This window comes from Suncus etruscus, chromosome 13 (genome assembly GCF_024139225.1).
Source record: "Suncus etruscus isolate mSunEtr1 chromosome 13, mSunEtr1.pri.cur, whole genome shotgun sequence".
In the NCBI taxonomy this organism is placed as follows: Eukaryota; Metazoa; Chordata; class Mammalia; order Eulipotyphla; family Soricidae; genus Suncus; species Suncus etruscus.
The window spans coordinates 92878670-92895428 of record NC_064860.1 but is presented as its reverse complement, the minus strand read 5'-3'; the positions used below and the strand labels follow the sequence as shown (position 1 = coordinate 92895428).

At 38.1% G+C, this 16759-nt stretch overlaps 1 protein-coding gene across 1 annotated transcript in view; it reads left to right on the top strand.

Annotated features, from left to right (window-relative positions):
- The window catches only part of TMEM45A (transmembrane protein 45A), a 110150-nt gene extending 93649 nt beyond the window's left edge, over positions 1-16501 (top strand). Inside the window, exons 4-6 of the mRNA XM_049785404.1 lie at positions 1162-1343; positions 11363-11508; positions 16414-16501. Coding sequence (XP_049641361.1) covers positions 1162-1343; positions 11363-11508; positions 16414-16501 — 416 coding nt within the window. The remainder of the gene's footprint in view (positions 1-1161; positions 1344-11362; positions 11509-16413) is intronic.
- The last annotated feature ends 258 nt before the right edge of the window (positions 16502-16759 follow it).

The following is a 16759-nucleotide window of genomic DNA, read 5'->3' as shown; positions in this document are numbered from 1 at the left end:
ATGGGATTAAAAATGTATTAAGTTACGACATGGGATTTTCCAGAACAATCTTGTCATACCTATTGATATTCACTCTTCAGATTTATCTAAATTCATTAGTGTACTTTCTCTAATGGACTCATTTCGTTAAGGCTAGGTTTTGCTTCGCTCATCAATAAAATCACCCTAGTTCCCCCTCTTTCCATCACACTCATTATTCATCATCTTGCACAAAGTGCTTTGAAGTAGCTGAAAATGCCATGATGTGTTAGAGGAGAGAATCAAGGTTGGAGAAGGGAAAAGACGTGTTGCTTTCTAAGATGCAATTCCAAAGAGGTAGTGGGAAACAGTTTTTTTGACAACTATGTGTGTATAAAATTTGGTATGTATGCTAGGAAAGTGAAGGGGGCTCAGAAAGAGATGTTGGGGGAGACAGAGAAATGTCAGAATGGGTGTTAGTCTTATTTAAAAAAAATAAGAAAGAGTGGTGGTGCAAGCGGTAAGGCGTCTGCCTTGTGCGCACAAGCCTAGGATGGACCGCAGTTTGATTCCCTGGTGTCCCATATGGTCCTCCAAGCCAGGAACTATTTCTGAGTTCAGAGCCAGGAATGGCCCAAAAATGAAAGAAAGTGAGGGAGGGAGGGAGGGAGGGAGGGAGGGAGGGAGGGAGGGAGGGAAGGAAGGAAGGAAGGAAGGAAGGAAGGAAGGAAGGAAGGAAGGAAGGAAGGAAGGAAGGAAGGAAGGAAGGAAGGAAGGAAGGAAAGAAAAGTAGGTGTTAGAGAGTATAAAAACCAGGAGCTATGCTTTGCATGCACAGGACCTAAGAACTTTGGTACCACATGGTCCTCGGAGTACCACCAGAGCTGATCCTGGTGGTCAGTGTACCACATGGCCCAAACAGCTCTGCATGTTTGAGCTCTAGCATTTAAATCATCTCGTCAAGTTAACTATCACCAGGAATAAGCCATAGATCCTTTGAACACCACTTGGGAGGTCTCCCCTACCCAGATTAATGAAATGACAAACTAGAATGACCCAGAGACAGTGGTGGGAGGAAGTGAGATGGATGTGCTGCAATAACATCGTAGGCTTAAAACATTGATATTAATACTGTTGTAAATTGTGTCACCAAAATTAAAAAGTGAAATCATAAAAGACAAATTATATCTCTTTCTCCATTAGCATTTATCTTCTACAACCATACTCATGGCCGGGAAATGCTGGACATTTATATGCATCAGCTGCTGGTCTTGATCATATTTATATCTGGCCTGGTTACCTTAATGGGGTTCTTCACAAAGAACATACTTCTGGAGCATCTGCGGATAGGCTTTCTTATGTTTCAGGGAACCTGGTTCTGGCAGGTGAGTTGGGATCTCCAGTTAATTAACCTGGTATCTTCACTTTATTTATTTATTTTGAAAGAAAAGTATATTTTTATTTATATATTTTATTTTTTTAAATGATATATTTATTTAAACACCATGATTACAAACATGATTGTAGTTGAGTTTCAGTCATAAAAAGAACACCCCCTTCACTAGTGCAACCTTCCCACCATCAATGCCCCCCATCTCTCTCCTCCACCCCCTGCCTGTATTCGAGACATTATCTGTCTTTGATAATGTACTTTGCTCTTGAATCAAAATACTGTCCTCTAGTGTTTTTATAATGAAAATAGGGACCTTTGCAAGTTGATGTTTCTTTGTGGGGCAAAGAACTGGGAAAGTTGACAGACTCTGCAAAGGAAGCTGGTATCTTATCTTCATTGTATATCTAAATATCTGTTATGTGGGAATTAAGAATGAGTGCTTTCAGTAGTAAACAATTCCTAATGCTAAAGTAGCTTATAGTTTAATAGACACCTAAGCTCAAGAAATCTATGGAAGATAGGAAAAAGGAGAGGCAACTATTACAATTTGAGAAATACCTTTATGCTGCTCACTGTGCCAGATTTTCTTTGTATGTTCTTTCATTTTGTACTGAATGTGATTTCATCAGATATGATCATCCCTAGTTTACCAATAAGGAAAACTCAGAAGGTTCCTTACTTTCCCAAGAATACAGAATAATGAAACTGGGACGCAGCTGTGGCTCTGCAGACTCTAAAGCAAAGGTTGTTTCTGTTTCGTTATGTGTGCATACCTTGGTGTGTTGCTCCAGGTATTTCATAGAAATTTCACAATAAATTTCACAATTTATCTGGTAAACCATAATCGAATAGTTAGAGGTAGATGCAAAGGAAGCCTGTTGCTTAATCAGGTAAGGTTTCTTAAAAGAGATTTTTCAGTCAGCAGGGAGAGTGAATTTGAGATGATGAGGTTTTTGTCTCATCATTTCAGGATTTTCTTTTTTGAGAGTGAACGAAAAAGAAAATAATAGATGAGAGAGGATAAATAGCATTCATTCTGATCTGGGGCCGGAGAGCACAGTGGTAGGATGTTTGCCTTACATGCAGAAGGACGGTGGTTCAAATCCCGGCATCCCATATGATTCCCCTCCCCCCCAGCCTGCTGGGGGCGATTTCTGAGGTAGAGCCAGGTGTAGCCCCTAAGCGATGCCAGTTGTGACCCACAAACCACAAACCAAAGAAACAAAAACATTCTGATCTAAGCAGCAAAGTCTAAGAATCTAATTAAATGATAATAGCTGCCAGGGGTGTAATTGCAGTATGATAACAGCACTGCTATATGATAAAAAGGAAAATTTTGAAGAGTTAAGTTACAAATATTCTCATCAGATGATAAATGTTTTTCCTTTTTTTTTTAAAAAAAATCTAATCTGTATGAGAAGACATTAGCCAAATCTATTATTGTAGTCATTCTCAATATACATAAATCAAACAATCATGTTGTTCAGCTTGAACACTGATCTAGGAAATTATTTCTCAGTAAAATTAAGAAAAGAAATCAAGAAAGAAATGTCAAAAATCAATTCAAAAAAATTCTGGAACCAAGGAAAGTGAAAAATAAAATCATTGCTTTTCTTTTCTATGGTCTAAGTTGCTACGTGCTAGGATGATTTTTTTTTCTTTTGGGGCCACACCCAATGATACTCAGGTGTTACTCCTCAGAAATCGCCCCTGGCTTGGGGGGACCATATGGGATGCTGGGGGTTTGTCCTAGGCTAGCGCTTGCAAGGCAGATGCCTTACCTCTAGCACCACCTCTCCAGCCTCAAGATTCAATGTTATTTTGCAGACAAAATCATAGGAATAAAAGATAAATATTCCATTATGTGATAAAGTTGATGGCTGGCCAATTTAATAAGCTAATATACAGAAATTTTTCTGCTTTATCACCATCTGTGGTGAACCCAAAAAAGGTATATTGAATGTAGATGTCTTGTATGGAGTATTTAACATATATATATGTATGTATATACATATACATACATATATATATATATATTTGAATAAGCTGGTTTTTGTTTGTTTATTTTTTGGACCACACCTGGCAGTGCTCAGGGGTTACTTCTGGCTCTGTGCTCAGAAATTACTCCTGGCAGGCTCTGGGGGCCATATGGGATGCTGGGGATTGAATGTTGGTTGGCTGCATGCAAAGCAAATGCCCTCTCTACTGTGCTATTGCTCCAGCCTGGATTAGCTGTTTTAAATTAAAATGAAATAAAACCACACATATAACTATAAATAACAGGGAAAGATGAATGGGAAAAATGTGCAGAGGGTCATTTTGAGGATGAAATGGAGTGAATCCAATATATATAGAGGTATTAAGCTTTGGGCCTGAAAGTTTATAATCTTTTTAATTCACAATAAATTGGTAGAAAGATTTGAAAAAGAATCTAGAAAGAACAAATGGAAAATCCTAAAGGAGTTGAAGAAAGGAATGATAAGGAGCACACTCAAGGGATTTTATATTTCATTAATAATAAAATATTAAAATTTTAGGGAGAAAGGATAAATTAGTCACCACAAAGAATAGATGGACTTTGCTTACTTTGGCAGAGAAATTATGTTTTATTGTTTTCCCATAAGCTTTTTTTTCTTTTCATCTTTTTTCCCTTGTTTGTTCCTCTCTGCTCTCCTTTCCATTTCTTTTTCGCTTTCTTTCCTCTTATTTTCTTTCTGCTCCATTTTTTCTTTTTTCAGCGTCTGGGCCACACCTGCAGTACTCTAGGCTTACTCTTGGCTTTGTGCACAGATCAACTAAATGCTAGGCAAGTTCCCTACCTACTGTACTATGTCTCCAAAAGATTTTCTAGGAATGAGTTAAAAGGGTATATAGGGGGCTGAATAGATAGCATGGAGGCAGGGCATTTGCCTTGCATGCAGAAAGATGGTGGTTTGAATCCCGGCATCCCATATGGTCCCCCAAGCCTGCCAGGAGCGATTTCTGAGCGTAGAGCCAGGAGTAGCTCCTGAACGCTGCAGGGTGTGACCCCAAAACCAAAAATAAATAAAAAAAAAACTATCAACAACAGCAACAAAACAATCCACCTTCAACTTAGCAATAGTGCAGGGGTGGCGAACACAAAGAGCCAAAATTTAAACTGTGAGAGTCAGAGAGCCACACCACGCAGTGACCTGCCAAAACAGACAAACACTCACACAAGAGCATATAATTTTAACAATAATATATTAAACATATATTGCATTTTGCCATTTTGAGCGAGGGTAAAAATCCTGTTCGCCACCCCTGAAATAGTGTTCTGTGTTTTGGTATTGTAAATCAAATATTTGCCTAGGTTTATGATGTAAATACTAATTGGGAAATAATGTATAAATCACTAGGAAACTCACTAATTTATAGGAAATGAGCTTTTCTCTTACTGCTTATAAGTTTATTTCATAGATTTTTTTGTAATATTTTTTGTAAGCACCATGATTACAAACATGTTTGTAGTTGGGTTTCAGTTATAAAAAGAACACCCCCCCTCACCAGTAAAACATTCCCACCACCAGTGCCCCTCGTCTCCTTCCTCCCCCATCCCCTGCCATGCATTCTGCTTCTCTCACTCACTACCATTGTCATGATAGTTGTTAATTAGTGTAGTTATTTCTCTAACTGCACTCACCACTCTTTGTGGTGAGCTTCATAGCATGAGTCAGAGGAAGAGAGACACTGAATAGTCTCACTCATCAATGCGTTTTAAGAAAAATAAAAGACATTATCATAATAATGCCCAGAGACAATAGAGATGAGGCTGGAAGGACCGGCTCAGGATATTTCAGTTTAAATGTGATACTGAGAGGAGAACTGAGTCAGTAAGGGATGCTTATATTTAGTTGGTGGATGTGGTATGCATCATCCTATTTCTGAAACATTAATCCTAACAATGCTATCAATTTCAGTGCCAAATCCCTTTATAATTAAAGCAAGCTATGAATGGTAGATGAGTCTTCAGATCAGGCAGATCCGGAAGTGTAACATTCTGCTTCTACCGTGTTAATTACCTGCCCATGAACTAGATAGAGTGTGTTTGTAGATTTTCTTCCCCACAAAATAGAAATAACATGTCAGTAGGTTGTTGTGAGAATTAAATGTCAATTGAAAGTCCATGTTTCCCTGAGGATATACTGTTCCTTCAGGAGGAAGTGGCTCTGAGAGTTGAGAAACTTCAGCTGTTGTTGAGGTGCTATTTAAGGTGAACAATAGTCATCAATGTAACTTGCCTTGAGGTTTGGAACAAGAGATACTTCCACACACCAGATAACTTTATATAATGGAAAGTCAGCCTTTAATATTCTGTTGGCCAAAAGAACAAAACCCAAGGTGTAGCAGATTGGTTCTTTCTGGGGACTGTGAGTAAAGCTCCTTTTCTTTTATTGCCAATAATTAGCACCTGCTAAGAATTAACCAAGCCACACTTGAGGATGTTGGGGTTCTCTAGGGCTGCCTTTAGCAATGCTCTTGGAACCATGCATGTGATGCTAAAATTAAACTAGTTGATGACAAGCAACTTATATTTCTTCATCCTGACTCTATTGCCTATAATCTTTAGTTTTTTTTTATTTTTTAAATTGATTTTTATCAATTACAATTACAATACAGTTACACAGTATTCATGATTGAGTTTCAGTTATATAATGTCCAATCTCAGGGCACATTTCCCACCACTACTGTCTCCAGTTTGCTTTCTGTCTTCCTCACTGCCTACCTGAATGGCAGACTTTTTTTGTTTGTTTGTTTTTTGAACCACACCCAGTGGTGCTCAGGGGTTACTCCTGGCTCTGTGCTCAGAAATTACTCCTGGCATGCTCGGGAGGGGCATATGGTATGCCAGGAACTGAACCCTCATTGGCTGCATGCAAGCAAACATCCTACCCATTGTATTATCGATCTAGTCCCTACAATAATTAGTATTCTGCCACCTTCTAAGAATTGTGTGCAAGAAGGCATTAGAAGAAGATTCTCATGGTCCTGACAAATCCAACTGAAATACCTGAAATGAATGGTAATGACATTATTTGTGATTAAGCATAATGTGAATGACAAGAACTAGACTGCTTTGCCTTTTTTTTTTTTTTTTTGGTTTTTGGTTTACACTTGGTGCGATGCTCAGGGGTTACTCCTCACTCTTTGTTCAGAAATAGCTCCTGGCTCGAGGTACCATATGTGATGCCAGGGTTCATCTCAGGTCTGTGCCAGGTAGCTGCGTGCAAGGCAAACACCTTATTGCTGTGCTATTGCTTCAGCCCCTAGACTGCTTTGCTTTTTTCCATGAACTTTGAGGAGCTGAACTCTGGTTACTTTGTGAGTTTTCCTAGCAGTGTCTAAATATGATTTTGCAAAAAAAATTTGATATATCCAACTATCTGACAAACAAGTTTTGTGGCATTCTCCATCAGTTTCTCACTGCAGTAGACTCAGACCTCTCTAATTTGATGACTGGTTTTTCTGTGTGTTAATGCTTCATTCCTAAGGTGGAAGGAAGGTTTAGTCTTTAGAGAGCAAGATTCTGAAACAACGATGCAAAAATCTTTGCAACTATTTGGGGATGTGGGAGTAGAATCCTACAACACTTAGGTTTCTTTTCTTTTTCTTCTCCCTCCCTTCCTCCCTCCCTCCCTCCCTTCCTCCCTCCCTCCCTCCCTTCCTCCCTTCCTCCCTTCCTTCCTTCCTTCCTTCCTTCCTTCCTTCCTTCCTTCCTTCCTTCCTTCCTTCCTTCCTTCCTTCCTTCCTTCCTTCCTTCCTTCCTTCCTCCTTCCTTCCTTTTTCTTTTTTTTTCTTTTTTTTCTTTTTGTTTTTGGACCACACCCAGTGACACTCAGGGGTTACTCCTGACTCAGAAATCACTCCTGGCTTAGAGAGCCATATGGGATGCTGGGGGATTGAACCTCAGTCTGGCCTAAGTCAGTCACGTGCAAGGCAAACGCCGTATCTCTGCGCCACTGCTCCAGCCCCTACTAGGTTTCTTATCTCTAAGATATAGACCACAAATATAATCTGTTTTCTAAGATGTTAAGAAGGGCAAGAAATTTTTGTTTTGTTTTGTTTTTTTGTTTTTTGGGGCCACACCCGTTTGATGCTCAGGGATTACTCCTGGCTAAGCGCTCAGAAATTGCCCCTGGCTTGGGGGAACCATATGGGACGCTGGGGGGATTGAACCGCAGTCCTTCCTTGGCTAGTGTTTGCCTTATCTCTGGCACCACCTCACCGGCCCCTGGGCAAGAAATTTTTATAGAGTGCTCTACTTTCAGTTAATATGACATTGCGGGAAAATTTGATATATTGTTGATAAATAAAATACATAGCGCCAACACAAACTTCAAAAGCTACCAGGTGACCTGAATGATGAGCTTATGGGGAATGTATGCTCCCTCCTCAGTTGTCATTTACGAACACAGGATTTCAATGATCAGCTATTTCTATTCTTACAAATAAGGCAAGATTGCACTTTTATGTAACATTCTTTAATTTTTAAACATGGGAAATGAAATAAGATTATTTTTAAAAACAATCATGCCAGACATAAACATGTCTGTGAATTAGATGTGGCTAAGGAAGGGTGTACTTTTTGTTGTGATTGTTTTGGGGCCACACCCAGCAGGGGTTACTCCTGACTCTGCACTCAAAAATCCTGGCAGGCTCAGCTGTACCATACGGGATGCCAGGGATCAAACCCAGGCCTACCCTGGGTCTGCTGTATGCAAGGCAAAAGCCCTACCGCTATCACAATGCTATCACTCCGGCCTGTTGATGTACTTTTTATGACTGAAACCCGACTTCAAGCATGCTTGTAACCAAGGTGCTTAAATAAAGATATTGTAAAAAGATACAAAAAGAAAAAAAAGAACTAGATGTGGCTCAAAGATGACAGTTTATAACCTGTGTTTAAAAAACACAGTGTCGTGACCTGAGAGATAGCATGGAGCTAAGGCATTTGCCTTTCATGCAGAAGGTTGGTGGTTTGAACCCCGGCATCCCACATGGTCCCCTGAGCCTGCTGGGGGTGATTTCTGAGCATAGAGCCAGGAGTAGCCCCTGAGCACTGCCGGGTGTGACCCCAAAACAAAAATGAAAACAAAACAAAACAAAAACCACAGTGTTATGCTTTCAGGGGCCTAACTTCTGCCGCATTAGGAATTAATCCATCAGTACCAAAGCTGCAGAGATGGCTCAAGTGATCTTGTTGTTTCAGGTCACTGTCTTCATATTTTTCCATGAAGAATGAGCTTAATTGATTACTTGATGAGAGGGAGTGTCAGATAGAAAAAGGAATAAATAGATTTTTTATTTGTTTGTTTTTGGGCTACACCCAGCAGTTCTCAGGGGTTACTCTGGGCTGTGCAGAAATCATTCCTGGTGCACTCTGAGGATCATATGGAATGCCAGGAATAGAACCCCGGTCAGCCGAGTACAAGGCAAATACCCTTCCCACTATGCTATCGCTTTGGTCCCCACAATCTTTAATTTGGATGAAGTACAATTTGTAGAGTTTTTTGGTAGTAAATTAGTGTTCTTGGTATGGTACCTAAGAAAATTTAACCAAATCCTATATCGTGAAATTTCTCCCTATATTTCATTCTGAGTTCTATAGTCTCAGTTCTCATAGTTAAGTCTTTGGTTCATTTTGAGTTAATTTGTATATGAAAGAGTTAAAATTCATTCTTATACATGTAGACATCTAAGTTGTCTGAGTATTACTTGTTTAAGATCTAATTTACCCATAAAATAATCTTAGTACTCTTGTAATCATACAATTTGATGACAGGTGTATGGACTTATTTATAGACTTAATTAATTGATCTGCATGCCTATTATTGTATTAATAATATCTTAGAAATAATTTTGCTACTGTATTTTGCAGTTTATGATAGTTTAAGCAATCAGAAAATGAAGTTCAAAGTTATGCATGTTTGGGGCATGTGTGCTATTTTGAGTTCATTGAAATTTCACATGAATTTTTGGATCAGTTTATAATTTCTGAAAAAAGATTATTGGGGTCTTGGAAGTGATTTCATTGAATCTTTGGGTGGCATTGTCATTTTTAGTAATATTAATCATGAACATCAGTTATCTTTTTATTTTGTAGATCTTCTTTTATTTCTTTCAACAATGGTTTGTCACTTTTTGTGGACATATCTTGAACCTCCAAAAATTTCCCTAAGTATTTTGTTCTTTTCTTTACAATTCTTTTGTAAGTGAAATTCTTTTTTTATATTTTGATGTTTGGATTGTTCATCATTTAGGTATAGGAAGAAAAACAACAAATTCTTGTGTATTGATTTTGTATTCTTCGAGTTTGTTTGATTATTTTTTAACTCTAATAGTTTTGTTCATGTGACTGTTTGTTTACTTTGGTTTTTGAGCCATATGCAGTGATGTTCAGGGACTGCACCCAGCACTGTGCTCAGTGCCAATCTCAGTGTGGTACTCAAGTTTACTCCTAGAAAACTTGTTCAGGGTACTATGCAGTGCCAGAAGTGGAACGCAAAGCATACAGACGAGCCCTCTTAGCTCCCAACTATAATAGTTCTTTGTTTTGTTTTGTTCTGTTCTGTTCTGTTTTGGGACCATTTCTGACTATTCTCAGGCCTTATTTCTGGCTCTGAACTCAGGGATCACTCGTGGCGGTGATCAGGAGATCATATAGGATACCAAGGATAGAATCCAGGTTGACTGCGTGCGGGCAAGCACCTTCCACTCAGCCCAATTTTTTTTAAAAAGGAAAATGCTCTTGGAGTTTCTATTTATGATCACAACATCTACAGCTATAAACTATTTATACTTCTTACATTGTGTCTGGGTTCCTTTCATTTTTTTTTTGCCTAAATGATCAGTCACAAATTTCTAATATAATGTATACAAGTGTTGAAATGATATACTTTTGTCTTATTTCTAATCTTTTTTTTTTTTTTTTTGGGTCACACCGGCGGTGCTCAGGGGTTACTCCTGGCTGTCTGCTCAGAAATAGCTCCTGGCAGGCACGGGGGACCATATGGGACACCGGGATTCGAACCAACCACCTTTGGTCCTGGATCGGCTGCTTGCAAGGCAAACGCCGCTGTGCTATCTCTCCGGGCCCTTATTTCTAATCTTAAGGGTAAAGTTTTCTTCCTTTTATGGGGAGAAAAAAGGCCACAACAGGCAGTACTCAGGGCTTACTTCTGGCTCTGTACTCAAGGATGGGCGCAGGGGACCATCGGAGATGTTGAATTTTAAACCCACATCAGTCACATACAAGGCAAACATTCTACCTGCTGCACATTGGCTTCCCTGGTTTTCTGGTTTGTTAGTTTTTCTAAAAATTTTACTGCTTATTTTTGTATATATAATTATTTTATTTAGGCACCGTGGTTACAAAATTGTTCATGGTTGAGTTTCAGCCATAGAATGTACACCCTCCTTTACCAGTGCACACTTCCTGCCACCAATGTCCATAGTTTCCCATCCACCCTTCTCCACCTTCCTCTGATAAATCTTTCACTGTAATGTTATCCATGAACATTTAGTTTATTTAAAATGTATTTTTTAAATCTGTATAACTTAGAAACTCAACATACTTGCAAAATCTCCTATGCCCAGAGGTGATTACCATGTATAGTTTGAAAATCAATTCTGTGATGCACTTAAAAATATGATTGATGGGAGGGGGGATTGGGGACATTGGTGATGGAAATGTTTTACTGGTGATAGGGGTGTTCTTTTTTATACCTGAAACTCAACCACATCATGTTTGTAATCAAGTTGCTTGAATAAATATATTTAAAAAATTAAAAAACTATGATATGGCAAAAATATGATCTGAAATTGTTTATAGTACTAAACTAGCAGCAAAACTTTTATTTTATCAATGGCATTGAAGGTAATGAGCACTAACTTAAGCTACCATAATCTTGGAACTATATATTTTGAAGAGTGCCATTTTTGAGAATGTAACTGGTTACTTTAATATGTGGTTTTTGTTTTAAATTTCAGATTGGCTTTGTCCTTTATCCCCTAAGTGGAGGTCCTTCTTGGAATCAAACAGACCATGACAACATTAAGTTTCTTGCCGTATGCTTTTGTTGGCATTATGCATCATCGCTTATCATCGTTGGTGTGAATTATGCCTTTGTCAGTTGGTAAGTTGGTGAATTTTGTTCATTGAAGTTCTATTCATTGATACTTATCAATAAGATGCAATATTTTTGGTCTTAAAAATAAAGAGGGGTGCGGAGTAATGGCGCAATGGTAGGGCGTTAGCAGTAGAGGTTAACCCAGGATGGATCTAGGTTCGATCTCAGGCATTCCATATGGTCTCCCAAGCCAGGAGCTTTCTCTGAGCATTTTCTGATTACTGAGTAACCCCTGAACATCACCGGGTGTGGCACAAAAACAAAACAAAACAACAAAAAAAAATAATGGGATATTTCTTTCCTTAGCATTTCACAAAATAGGATAATGTGATAGAGATTTTATTTGGCAAACACAGAAATATCTAATGAAAAATAAGTACTATTTTAAAATTAGAATAAATTAATAACATATCTACTGAGTCTGTGATTTATATGTTATCCTTCAACACATTCTTTTGAATTTCTAGAGCTTTTTTTGTGCAGTTTTCTTTTATGATTAGACTTCCCTACACTTGGTGTGTTTTCAGCTTTACTCATGTGTCTACCTAGTTGGCCATAACTTTTATGTGTGTTTTTTTGGGCTACAATGCTTATGAACTACTCTATTTTTTGTTGTTGTTTTTTTTTTGTTTTTGTTTGTTTTTTTGGGCCACACCCGGTGATGCTCAGGGGTTACTCCTGGCTGGCTACTCAGAAATAGCTCCTGGCAGGCACGGGGGTCCATATGGGACACCGGGATTCGAACCAACCACCTTTGGTCCTGGATCGGCTGCTTGCAAGCAAACACCGCTGTGCTATCTCTCCGATGAACTACTCTTGACTGTGCTAGATAATTTCCTCTCAGCTGTGCTTAGGGATCATATGGACTATGGATCAAATCTCAGCCTTTGAAATCAAACCATGTGCTCAGCCTGTTGAGCTATCTCATTGGTCCTTGGTGTCATTTTAAAACTAATATATATGGGTATCCCATTAAATTATTCTTTCGGGTTTTTTTTTTTTTTTGGTTTTTGGGTCACACTTGCCAGCACTCAGGGGCCACTCATGGCTCTATGCTCAGAAATCGCCCCTGGTAGGCTGGGGGACCATATGGGATGCTGGGATTCGAACCATTGTCCTTCTGCATGCAAGGCAAACACCCTACCACTGTGCTATCTCTCCGGCCCCTAAATTTTTTGAGTACCTGATTAATTGCACATTAATAATATTGACTCTAATATTTGTAAAAGATTTTAGCTGAACTATTGAATTTTTTTCTAATGGCCTTTATAAAAGCATTTTTAAATACTATATTTAAGCACCATGATTACAAACATGATTGTAGTTGGTTTTCAGTCATAAAAATAACATACCCCTTCACCAGAACAACATTCCCACTACCAATGCCCCCATCTTCTTTCTCCCTCATCCCCTGCCTATATTCAAGACAGGCATTCTGCTTCTTTCACTCATCAACATTGTCATGATATTTGTCAGTGTAGTTATTTCTATAAAAGCATTTGAAGAGCATTGCAATAGATCAATAAGAATACATATTTCTATCTCTACGACTTATTTTTCTGATTTTGGGCAAGTTGTTTAACCTCATGAAGTCTTTGTTTCTAAACTTATATTAATTATTCCTAAATGAGGTCACATATTTAAATGTCTTAGTATATGATAGAAGTCATTACTTTTATCTTTGCTCTTCTACTCCTATATCAAATTGCATAAGACATATGTCTATGCAGATAGACAATAGAGGAGATAGAAATAGGATAAAACACTATTGGAGTTCAGAAGAAGCTCTTTTAACATTAATAAGTAAGCTATAGCTTAAAGAATGAAAAATAGAAATAGAACAAAAGAATAAAAATAAATAGAAAATAAATAAAAAGAGGTGAAAAATGCAGATTTCTTCTAAGAGGTCACTAATAAGAAAACCTAGTTGGCCTGCATGATCCCAACATCCAGTCAGGAACCTCATGTTTTAGATGATAGTTCTTATCTAAGTACTATAAGTAAAATATACTTCTGTGTCAGCCATGTTCTTATGGTGGCCATAAACTATTCATGGCTATTGAAACTGGCATGTATCTAGTGTCATATTGTTTTTAATTCATTTCAGGATACCTAGATGCATGGTGGAGTACAATACTGTTAAACCTACTATGCTGGATATTACACATCTACAGTTTCTCTAGATTCTTAAAATTCTTTACCTGGCTTAGACACTATGGAATCTTAGTATGCCCAAACTAGTTATTTTACTCTTTTCTCCCAGATTGCCCCTCCTGCTCTGCTCCTCTTTGAACATCAACTTTTAAGTACTTTTGGGACTGGGTCTCTAGATGGTAAAACTATTTCCTTGTTTAGATCTTAAATTCGCCCCCTATAAAATGCAGTTGCTTCCTTCTATAAGCCCTTTTGGTGTGAGTTTCTTCTCATTGCGTAATTTATCTGTATTCTAGTCTATTCCAAAACATGTACCTGAGCTGACTTTTAAGGCTGGCTCTGCCATTGAGTGAAACGTGGCTTCCTTCCTCTGTTGTTCTAGGCTGACATCTGGGCCTCATCTCCTTTGGGGCTGGGCAGTTTCCAAGAATCATGCCAGCATTCAAGGAGCCTCTCAACCTCATGTCAGATACCTTCCAGAGGAAAAGGATCACTACTCTCTTTTCCTTTTTCAAAAAACTGCAGACATCCAATAAGTCTTTTAATCGCCCAGAGTTCTCTAGAAAACAAAAACGGCATGTTTATTATTTCATCCTCATTCCCCTCTTCACCCTGATGTCTCATTCCTCACTACTAACCCACATATTTCCCTTTAAGTGGCATCCACATTAAAATCTGATCACCTTACAAAAACTTACATGGTTCTTAGTTCTGGTGCTTGGGGATGCCTAGTTGTGCACCAATGATTGCACATCCATTTGTAGTCCCGTGGATTTCAACCAAGCATGACTGGGTTCAGTTCACACAGAGGTTGAACTCAGACTCAGATTCATAGTCCCAAGGCAAGTACTTTCTGCCATTGAGATATCCCCAACCCACACAGATCAAATTCTGGACATATGGGAGTGGGCCTTCTGAAAATTTGACTTTTTTTAAAAAAAAAAAAAAGAATTTATCTTTATTTAAGTACCATGATTACAGAAACATGTTTGTAGTTGGGTTTTAGTTATAAAAAAGAACACCCCACTTCACCTTTTCGGTTGCTCTCTGGAAGCACTCGCATGTTTGGAGAGAACATGAACATGCAGAAACTAATGCCAAAAACACCCTGGGCTTACTTTGGTGGATATATTTCATTTCAGAAATCAGCAATTATTTCACTTCATTATGCTATGTCTTAGCCTATTCTCGGTGACTACTTACGCATACTGGAGACCCAGAACTGTGGTCCATGTTGATCAGATACTTATTTTGTCTAAATATGTTTTTATTGGTTGCTTATAGCAACATTTTCAACCCAGAGAGGAGGGGAATAGAAAACAGGAGGGAATCTCTAGGCTTTATGCTTGAATTAATTTATAATAAGTAGCCAAGCGTTTGTTTTCCATTAAAGTTATAAGGAAAGAATCTAGTGTATTAATAAAATTTTTTTTATGAATTTTAATTATGTTTGTGTTGGAGGAGTCATACCCAGCAGTGTCCAGGGCTTATTCATGGCTCTGAGCTCAAGGATAACTCCTGATAAGGCCCAGGAAACTATATAAGGTACCAGAAATAAGACTCAGTTCGACTGCGTGCAATGCAAACTCCCTACTCATTGTACTATTTTCTTTCCATGCAATGAGATTTTATAGTATGGCAGAAACTATATGAGCTTTTAAAAAATGACAGAATCACAGTCCTGGATTTTAACTTATTTATGTCTATTAGTCCTTCATGAGAACAGTTGAAGAATTGGGATTGTTGGGAATAATGTCTAGAGTCACTTAATATTACAAGAAAATGGTGTGTGTGTGTGTGTGTGTGTGTGTGGTGTGTGTGTGTGTGTGTGTGTGTGTGTGTGTGTGTGTGTGTGGTGTGTGATATGTGTAAGGCCCCACTCGGCAGAGCTTAGGGCTTACTTCTGACTCATTTTTCAGGAGTTACTCCTAAAGAGGCTCAAAGGACCATATGTAGTTCTATGGAATAAACACAGGCTAGTTGAATACAAGGAAAGCATCCTGATTAGTATATTTTTCTCTCTGGTACCCCAAAGCAAATGATTTTGAGTTTTCCCATGGCTCTTTATTAATTAATAAATGTTACTGATGCTGCTCACTCCAGAGCATAGTGGAAGACTTAGTGCTGAGCTGTAAGTGACTGAAGAGTTGCCTTATGGATAAGGGAGATTAACTAAAAGATTATCAATAAGGTGATTGACTTACAATGTGTTGAGCCACTATTAAGTACCAGACATTGTTTGAGACTGATTGGGATTAAGATGTAAATAAAAGGAGGTGTCTGCTCTGATAAAACTTATATTCCACTGGGATTCAGAAAACAAGTAAAGGCATTGCATATTAAATGGACAGGCAAGATTTTCATTGGAAGGAGACTGAAATAAAGGTAATGATGCAGAAATTTTGGTAAAGTTTCCACAAAATAAAAATGACACTAAAATTATTGGGTCATCATGTTATTTGCATATTCCTATTGTATTTATAGAAAGTAACTGTAATTTGTAGATTCGGTCTCCAAACAATGCCTTTACAAATAATCATGCCAGGCAGAACTTTACTTAGTTCTCATTCCATCCTCTATTTTTTGCATCTGTGAACTGGAGAAAATGCTGAAAGATGTGCCACAAGAAGTTTCACATCTCCCAAGTGCCCAAATTAAATATCCTATTTGTATATTAAATTGCATTTGTTGTATGGCAAATGCATACTGAGTTTTTATGTAAACAGTATAACACAAGACACCTTTTGTTTTCCTCAGGTTGGTTACAACACGACTGAAAAGATCCTGCCCCTCAGAAGTGGGACTTCTGAAGAATGCAGAACCAGAATCAGAAGAAGAGATGTGATTTTGATGAACATTAAGTCTCGATGATGAGCTCTTTCTTTTTGGCATTGTTCTTCTCATGATTTTCTTCTTGACTTTGTATTTGAAGAATAACCAACTGAGAAAACCCCTTGGTGTTCTGTTTGTATTTCCAGTTCCATTCAAGTGTTTGTACTTAAATATTTTATTTTTTGGTTTTAAGAGACTTTGGGTGATAAATTAATTTTGCATATTAGTCTTAGTATTTGGGGCCTGAGTGACTCTTCTCAAATCATTGAAG